Source organism: Varroa jacobsoni, unplaced genomic scaffold, assembly GCF_002532875.2.
Source record: "Varroa jacobsoni isolate VJ856 unplaced genomic scaffold, vjacob_1.0 scaffold_1212, whole genome shotgun sequence".
Taxonomy (NCBI): Eukaryota; Metazoa; Arthropoda; class Arachnida; order Mesostigmata; family Varroidae; genus Varroa; species Varroa jacobsoni.
In genome coordinates, this window is record NW_019214114.1 from 70,170 (window position 1) to 79,701 (window position 9,532).

General features: G+C 40.0%; 2 protein-coding genes across 3 annotated transcripts; both read right to left on the minus strand.

The window, feature by feature from the left end:
- Positions 1 to 468: 468 nt before the first annotated feature.
- LOC111267698 (rho-related GTP-binding protein RhoA-A-like) lies at positions 469 to 3,105 on the minus strand. Its single transcript, XM_022846107.2, has one exon. It carries the CDS (start codon positions 1,461 to 1,463, stop codon positions 858 to 860), a length of 606 nt encoding a protein of 201 aa, XP_022701842.1. The 5' UTR covers positions 1,464 to 3,105; the 3' UTR covers positions 469 to 857.
- Positions 3,106 to 3,227: 122 nt separating this feature from the next.
- Positions 3,228 to 7,971, minus strand: LOC111267697 (plancitoxin-1). Of its 2 annotated transcripts, none has more exons than XM_022846105.2 (7): positions 6,202 to 7,971; positions 5,802 to 5,943; positions 5,360 to 5,492; positions 4,999 to 5,163; positions 4,428 to 4,625; positions 3,772 to 4,025; positions 3,228 to 3,526 (listed from the first exon to the last, which is right to left on the minus strand). In XM_022846105.2, exons 1-7 carry the CDS (start codon positions 6,294 to 6,296, stop codon positions 3,377 to 3,379), a joined length of 1,137 nt encoding a protein of 378 aa, XP_022701840.1. In that variant the 5' UTR covers positions 6,297 to 7,971; the 3' UTR covers positions 3,228 to 3,376. The 2 variants fall into 2 exon arrangements, with proteins under 2 accessions (XP_022701840.1, XP_022701841.1); XM_022846106.2 differs by having other exon boundaries at positions 5,879 to 5,943; positions 6,202 to 6,290.
- Between the last annotated feature and the right edge of the window lie 1,561 nt (positions 7,972 to 9,532).

Below are 9,532 nucleotides of genomic sequence, written 5' to 3' on the forward strand. Positions count from 1 at the left end.
CTCTCAACGCGCTATAAATTACTACTGCTACTGAACCAGTAGATAATACATAACTGCACACGATCTAAAAGTAATTACTGAATTTTTTCGACTTGACTTATAGCACATCATCATCATCATCATTTGTTCGGGTTCGAAAGCTGACGACAGCTTTCGATTACGTTCGGTTTAAATATCAACAACAATTTTACCGTGTTACATGTTGATCGTTGTTGCAGACTTTGCTTACTACGCCACTAACATGGCTTATAGAACGCCACTTACTTTGAGTATTCTTCTTAATCAGCGTAGCTCCTGGTGGGTTGAAATGGAATACTTTGTATTGAATGGAACAGATGCCTAGATTCCAACAGAAAATGACTGTGTATATGCGTTCTTCTCATATACTGTACTAACAAAGCTATAATGATATGATTGTCAATTAGAAAAAAACATCTTGATTCGTGGGTATAATAAACATACACCAGGTAACAAGGAACGTCATCAGCGTTTTCATTTTATATACACAGAATATCACAAATTGATCTTCATAAATAACCTAAACTAGCTAGGCATTATTTTATCATATGAAAGAGTGTAGCATCTATGTACAGGTATTATGAGGAGCACAATGCACCGATCAACCTGAGATGGGCATGTAACTTCGTTACGTTTCGATTCACTCGATTACCGTTAGCGCCTTTGTTCGTATTAGAGTAGACCGGTGCACTTCATAAGAAATCATAAGGGCGTTTGTATACAGCTTTGCTTTCACCAGAGTTTGCGTAATGCGTAGAGAGCATGTAGCATGTCTATATCGCGTCGCACTGATCTACGAATTTTCCATATTCTTCTGCGTTCTATATAAACTAGTGAAATTATTGATGCTCCACTAGACTATGGAACGCATGGTTTTTTTTTGGGGGGCTCCTTCTACAAGTCTGCGCTGTTAGGAGGGCCGCTTGATGACACACCTCAGTTACACCAACGTTGGCCAGTGCTGCACATTCAACAAATTCGTCCACTTTGATGTAGCTTGCTAGTTTCCTGCCTTCGTCCTCTCCAACAAATAGTAGGTCATCTTTGGGATGTACCTCTTCGAACGGTGGCCGCAAATCGGGTTTTGTGCCAATTAGTAGAATCGGCATACGCGGAAGATAATGACAAATTTCAGCGTACCATTTTTCAGCAGCATTTTGCATCGTGTTGCGATCCGCGATCGAATATGCAATGATTACGACGTCTGTGTCTGGGTATGACAGCGGCCGAAGTCGTTCGTACGCTTCTTGACCGGCTGTGTCCCAAAGGCTCAAACGAACTTCTTTGTCGCCGATAAGTACTGAAGCTACCTCGGTGCCAAACACCGTAGGTACGTAGTCAGGACGAAACTCGTTTCGAGTGAAGCGTGCCAGAAGACTAGTCTTACCACAGAAGCTATCCCCAACAATGACGATCTTTTTGTAGACGGCATGGTGCTTACGCATCGGGGCCGACGGTGAGTCGATGTGCGCACACCGCCTTTCGTATCAATGCTGTCCGGCCCATCTGTCCACGTTACAGGACGACTCAGGGGTGTCATGGCTAGTCCTAAAGGACCGGCGAAACCCCCGTTTTGCGGCGTGCTAACGGTCTCTCTCTGTCCTGTTATCTTTCGCTTCTTGCCTCAGAAAGCGCGCTGTGATTACTAAAGGTTTAGTAGCGGATGAAGTGGCAGATACAGCCCCCGCTCGTTCGGCGCCAGTCACGTAAGAGCATAAAAAGCGCGACGTTGGACAAGGTCCTTCTTAGCTATTGTTTATTTTATCAGGTGTCACTCTGGGAAATCATCTCACGAACACTTGCCTCAAAGAACTGCCGCAAAAAGAGACCTACGTTCGTTTGCAGCTAATCACTTCTAAGGATTCGCTTGGATGTACCAGTATCAAGGTTAATAACAGGGCAACATCAGCCCTGAGAATAACACTTGCAAGACCCGCTGTGCTCAAACTACGCGCTTGACGTCGAACGAATACAGTGGTTGAATAGGATACAGACACGCATGCTTAGAACGGGTCGGTCATTCTCCATTTGCACTGATGGCCTAACTGCAAGCATTAGAGGATCGTCAAGGGGATCGAGCCGTAGTCCCTCTAAGGAGATCTATAAGCCTGTCAAGTGTCCGCTATTTACTGCTCGCAAGTATTGCTGTTTGCGGTCAAGGACGCCAAATGGAGAGGGTATATACTAAAGTATATTTGTCTAGCTACCGTCGTATCGTAGTCAATGCGCGACGACACATAGCTCACGATATATCGTTATACCACAACGCTATCGATTGTAATAGTCATCGTGCTTACAATTACAGTCATAACTAGCATCCTAGGATAATAGTTTAAAAATATGCGCGCTCGAAACGTACAACACTAACGGAAGAAGATGGATCAGTTGTTTCGCAAAAAAAAAAGAAAGAACATACATCAACTGCTATGCGTGAATGTCCATTCACATGTGTACGCTTACTGCTGTGACAATACGATATGGAAAAATGGGACAATAGGCTTGTGATAGATATATAGATACGATATGTACAATTAGGCACCAGGAAAAAAACATATACCTGTAGTCTAGCTATCTACCTACTAACGTATTTAGATTAACACTTTGATAGATTTTTTTTTCGAACATAAATAGGGGTAGAATTTAATAAAAATTATATTTCCAACGTCTAGATATTTTTGCGAGCGAGTTCTCTACTTTAGTTTGGAGAAAACTTTTTTTTACGCTTATGCTTATCAAACATGTTGGTTATAAGTCCGGCACCGGATCTACTTCGCCGCCACGGGAGTCAAAGTCGTGATTCCAGTCGCGTCTTACCATTAGCGGGACGTTCTTTCATTTTTCTTTTACATAAAATACTATATTTTTCCGCGCTGCTGAAGTTAAGTGTACACGTAGGCACAAAAGATTATTGCGAAGTCGGACATTTTGGAAACCTGTGACGGTAACCTTATAGCAAAAAGTATGTCACGCACCGGTCACTGCATAATTGGAAAACTCGTGTCACATCTATCGAGTGAAAAAAGCGTTTTTGACAAATGATTTGCTAAAATATATCTATACGAGTTACTGGCTATTTTTCCAGAATGTTGTCGTCAGGGCTTAGATTTTGTAGAAATCCAACAAGTTCATTGCGACTTGCCTCGTAAACCTTTTTACTCGTAACAAGAAATAAAGTAAGCTAAATGACTCCAGATAAAAGGTTCAACAGCTATAAAAAAAAATTCAAATTTGTGAGAATTATTATTGAGTAAAATCAACCTTTTTTGAGCTGGTCTGCTATTGAGAACAGTACATCGATGGCTAGAATGCTATGCGAAATAGCTCCAGCTGAAGTTTGACTTCATTTTGTTGCGTCATTTCATCCGTCGTTAACGGTTTCTTTGCAGAAATTATGTTCCGCGCGACGTCCGTCGCACATTTGGCATTTCTCCACAGCGTTGGTAAAGAGGCGATGTACAAGTTTATTCCAGATACAAATCGCTTGTCCTCCACGCTCGTACTGGGAAAGCTGGAAGTTACAAATTCAGAACAGTTTCTGAATACAGAAAATGCTAGCATTTGCTTGAAATTTTGTCCGTCCGAATGATTAAATTATTAACTGAATATTATAGTAATATAAAATAAATAATATAAAAATAATTAAATAAATATAAAATGAATAAATTCGGTGAGTAAACCTATATAATAAGCAATGGCCATAGGGCTCTCCGCGTACGCGTATACTTTCCGGTCAGCTTGATAGTATCAACTCACCATACGGTTGAGAGACCCGTTGCAAAACCACGGCTTTTTAACATCATTTGAGACAGCCCATTTTGCGTGATCCTCAGTCGTGTTGAAAACAACTTGCTGGCCATTATCGAACTTGATGACGACATTGGCCATGTTGGTCACGGTGACACCCCTTAGTGGACAGGTGGGGCCGAGTTTACCCCCAATACCATTACGCCATGTTTCGACAAGCATGTGAACGCCAAGCTTAGGTGCGATGATCTTCGAATAAATTTCTGTTAGCAAGCATACCACGTATATGGGTACGTAATGACGTTAGGGTTTGCGGCGCCTCACGAATATCGAACAGTGCACAAGCTAGTAATTTCGCCGCTTGTCGAGGAAATAATCGGCAGCTCCAGAAACTTAAATATATAGCTCCCGAAATATTTATTAGAGCGCGGGGGAAAATATTTTTTTCATGAAAATTGGATAAATTTTAAGTTCGTTTATGCAAAACCATCCTAACTATGCTCATTTTGCTGATATTAACGTGGCATGTTCATATAAAATGTTTAAAAGGAATCAGTTATTAAGCGTTCTGCTACGGGTACATACAATATTTATTTAGCAAATAACGCTTAATAAAAGGAACTATTTATTGTAGCTACGTTCTAATAAGTTGTTGAACAGTATACCGTCATTAGCAGCCTGGTGTTTGGCAAAACTTCGAAACTTCGTTCCGCTAGCACCCACAAGTGTCCCCTCTAGTACTGGCTTCTTCGGGCGGCGAACAAACTTTTTCGTCATGACTGCGGTAACATTCTCGACCTGAAGAAGGCTTTCGGGAGCACCCGACTCGTAAATGTAAGGGTACTGTTGGATGAGAGCGGCAGCTATATTTCAAAAGTAAATATAGCAATGAAAAGAATGATTCTGCCTATATGCATCATAAACAATTTAGTACAATATGAAAACTAGCCTAACATTCTAGGACGCCTCAGTATATAATGATTGAAGGTACACATTTTATTGGATGTCAGCCATTGTGTTCGAAGGACTTGACTTCCTCATTTGGTTTACTTTGAAATAATATCGAATTATTCTTCGTTTGGGTTTTTGTTTAAAATGCAGTATCAGCTCATACATTATATTTATATATATTTTATTACGGTTCAAACGAATATTACAGTACAATGCGGACTGACAAGTTCTTCAATTTAAACATTATGCGACATAATCAAATTTAGTTATATACGCGTCTCTTACCAACTTTAGGGAGTTGGCCACCGTCAAGGGAGATGCACATAAATACCTGCCCGTTACCACGACCGGATTCCGGGTACTCAAATTTCTTCGAAAGAACATTGAGAGGAAAGCGAGGCACAGAGTGCATCAGCCAGTAGCCGCCATCTTTGGTGAACTGAACCACACCTAAAAAGGAGCAGAGACTTGTTTTTCAATGGTACGTATAGGTCAATAGAATGGAAGCAGTAGGAGATTCGGTTCAAACTATATAGAGAAACGGACGTGGCCACTCGTCGGAGTCAATGTTGTAGCTGTTCATCTTCATTTAAAGCTAATCTAACCGTAATAGACATTGAAAGTCTGAAAGAAAGATGATACAAACCCTTTGTGTGTCCCTTGGCGGTTCCGTTGTAAGGGTCGGGAGGCTGATCACTGTATACGACGTAAAGCGAGTTTTTAGGTTTCAAGCCATGGAAAAGGTCAGCTATTGTCAAGGCGAACGGGTTACCTTTCATCTGAAAAAATGACAATACCCAGAGAGAAAACGTGGTAAAAATCGTAACTTACTGTTATCTGCAAACGGTGTAATCACAAAATATATATTTTATTTTATGTCTATTAGCAAGATAGGTGAAGAGGAATTTACAATATATTAGCTAACTATTTAAATAGTTGGACAAACTGAACCATCGCGATCCTACCAAGGGGAGACAACAGGGTTTAGTTTTGAGGTGCTACCTCGGTCTGTTTGACAGGTTAGTATATACGTTCGAGATACGTTGTTATGGCTAGTAATTATTTGATTAACCGATGTTTAAGCATACATCAAATGCAGAAGCCTTTAACAGCCTAAATCCTTTAGTGGAAAGCTTCATAGTTGAATCGACGTAGGCAAGCTCACCACCGTTCGGCGTGAAAGTTGACCTTCCATTTTCTCTCATCTTCGGAAGCTTGTAAATAATGAACCTGCAGAAAAAATAACTTGTGATGATAATGGAAATAATAATAACACAGAACTGAAAATAAGCTTCATAGACAGTCAAACCCGAAATCTTAAACTCAAAATACGGGCACTTTTTACGAGAGGTGTCCCGCGAGAATTTTCCTCTTGCATCACTACAAGCAATGATCAATACAAATATTAATGAAAAGCCACACGTCAGACGCTCCAACCGGCCGCATTGTCTAGTTACAGCCTGTGAACGGTTTTCGCGATTCACTCACCACTCAACGTCCTTTCCATGTTGGTTCTTGCACTGAGGGACCGCAAACGCCAGAGGCGCTGTCAGGCTAAGGAGCAAGAGGACTAAAGGAGTCATTGTAAACGAATCTCTATTTGACGGCTCAATTGGATTGCGATGCGACGTAAAAGAACTCTAAGCTGTACTATATAGGACAGCAGGCGCAGTGGACAAACTGGAACAGCCAATACCTTTTTATACAACAGGAGACAGTGGACGTCAATTGTTAACGTGTCGATCAGAGCTGAACGTCAGCGTCACTTTTAGTGTCAATGGATTCATGAGGTTCTTAGGAATATTCCCTGCTGCGTCTTATTGTTTGCGTAAAGATACAGACGCAAAAAGTCGTACTACCAGAACATTTCGTAGCCTTGCGACTGTTTATGGCCCATACGTTTAATAGATGCTCAATCAAGTTCAGACAACGGCAAGCAAATGACATAGTGTTCACCGGCCCTCCGAAGCTTGCCAACAATTTTAGCGTTAACAGATTGTAGCTTTTTCGGTCTAAATGTCAGCGTAGGCTGTGGAATAATGGTAATGATGAGCTCATTCGTGTTAGTGCGTTCTGTCAGAAGCTCATAGCTACCTCTAAATAAAAACTAAACACAAACAATGATTGTTTAGGTCAAATATTATCGAATTAGATTCCATGCTGATAGTTATAAGGTGGCTTAACAGCTGTACATTTAAATACAAGTGATCACAACTTATGATGTGTACGTAATTATCTCATTACATATATATATATATTATAGATATTATTATTCATGTCGTCAAGCCAGAGTGTTTGATTTTATTTTTCTGGAAAAAAAAAAACTACGACTACTAGATACGAAACGAAACTAGATCATGTTCAATAACTCAATACCATTCATAAAGCTTAGTTCGGTGCTATATAGAATGTGATATTAAATATTGATTTTAAAAGTTTATTGTCGTATAGCGAAACAGCGTTTTTTTTTCCATTACCTGGTCCATTGTCGGGATCGCCGTATGATCAATGATCATTTCAAGCTGTTTAGATATTGGTTAACAGTGTCCTTCCCCCAAACGCCCTGCCAGCCGTCATCTGTCAAACGTTGACGCCACTGGAAAAACAGACGGATATAGTGGCTTATAGAACCATGCAACGCAGTTATTTTAGTACGAGTTAATTGACATAGACCTTCTGAAGACCTACCTGTAGATGTAACATGTAGCATAAACTGTAAAAGCTATTATAAGTGATCGATTAATGTTATGTAGCCTCGAAAGAAGCCTCTAGGAATATCGAATGGCTTGTATAATATCGCGTTTACTTATATGGTTTTTTCTTCATTGACTGAAGCTCTGTTTCTATAGTCTTGGCCACGGCCTCGACAGTGCAGCAAATCATCAACCGTACAGTTACGAGTGATTTTATTCAAAATTTGTCGTTGAAGGTTTTAATAATACTTAACTTCAGCATGATTAGGAAATGTGTTGAGGTTGAAGTGAAGATCACAGTATCTATTTCGTCTTTGCTTATTGACTCTTATAGATAGAGCACGTGAGCCGCAATGGGTAAACCTAAGGTTATCACCTTTCGTCGAGACGTAACTCCTTCGAATCCTTTGAAGCTGTTTAAATTTTCAGTAAATGTATATCATTAAAGATTACAGGCGAAGTAAACCGCAGCTTGGCGCTGAGCTTACTAGCAGAGTTATTACTTACAAGATAATTGCTAGAGCCGTCCACAAACGGCTGAATCGAATAAAGGAAACCCAGAAGAAATAATGGCTGCTATTTCGTTGCATTTCATTACCGAGATTTGTATATATCGTTTAGTTTACCTTTACTTTTCGATCTGCTTGACACAAAGCGCAGCATCAGTGTTATCTGACCATGTTCTAGTAGATATAAGTTGACCTCTAGATAATTTTGCCAGTGGGATTTGTTACATTCTCAGAAGTGCTAACTTACGATCCTAATCTGCAAACATCCCATACTAAAACCATAGTTGAGCGTTTCATAATTTTTAATAATATATAACAAAGTTTCGTAGTTTAGCACGCTGAGAATCTATATATTATATTTTGAATGAAATATTGACAAAACTGTTTATATTGTGGTTCCAGGCGGGGTCTAAGGGTTTCCTTCGAATTGCCACTTCAGTCGCCAAGACCCATAACCTAATACAATTCCTAAGTTAGCAGACCGTTTACCTGATATCTTTCCATTTCTGACCGCCTTAGGTTGCTTGTGACGATGATTTCCTACCTACACTTATTGCACCAGCTGGTATTCGGAGACCTGAGATGATAGATCCATGATGTTTCTCCATAGACAATGCACCAATAAGTGGAGTGCGTTGCTTTCGAAAGTACGTTTACGTCGTACCTTCTTTAACAAAACGCTAGAGTTGTGACAACAAAATTACTGCCTGCTCATTACTGTATTTATTACAATATATTCAACCAGCTGTCCATACTTAAATGCCAAATAATTATATGAGACTATAACGCCATAAAGCTGCCGTACAAATGCTCAGAACAAAAAGAACACACACGGCATGAGTTCTCTCTAAGGGAGCTAATAGAATTCTTCGTTGGTCTAGTCCCTCAGTCCATTAATTTGTTGTAGTAGTTAATGAACATTTTGCATAGGAGATTGTATTTACAATAACGTTATATCGTTATATCTAAGAGAAAATGTGCACAGCAAGTGACAAATGGCAGAAATCGTCTGACGTCCCAGGCTGCTCTTAAAATACCTATGTTTATAAGTACAAACCGAGATACATTTTGTTAACGTACGAAGATCGGTTATAGGATTCAGCCAGCGGTACAACGAAACGTCGTAAGCGCAACGGCACCTATCGACCTTGTGCATTAATAATAACGCCTATTGCGATCGTGAAGACTTTCAGCTTTCGCCCAAGCTCAGATAATTTTCAGGCTGAATGAAGTAATTGGCCTTATAATGACGATGTCTTACAATTGCTATTGTCAAAACAGAAAGTATGGCACAGAGTAGCCCACCAGTGTGTTGAAGGCACAAGATATCAGATGTTACAGTTTTGCTTGTGGGGTCTTCCAGAACGTTAACAGCTAGACCATTATCGTACATTTATATATACGCATATACATGCAATGATCTAAAACCTGTTCGATGTTTTCTCTTTCGAGTTCAGTACTTAATAAATGATGATAAATAGAAAACCTTCAATTCTTAGCCATGCCGACCGATCGGCTCGTGTCCGAAGTCTTTTAAGTTAGCAGGGATCGATTGTCCTGTATAGATATACTTGACCGCATATTATACAGTATTTTCTCCTGCCGATATTTAACCAA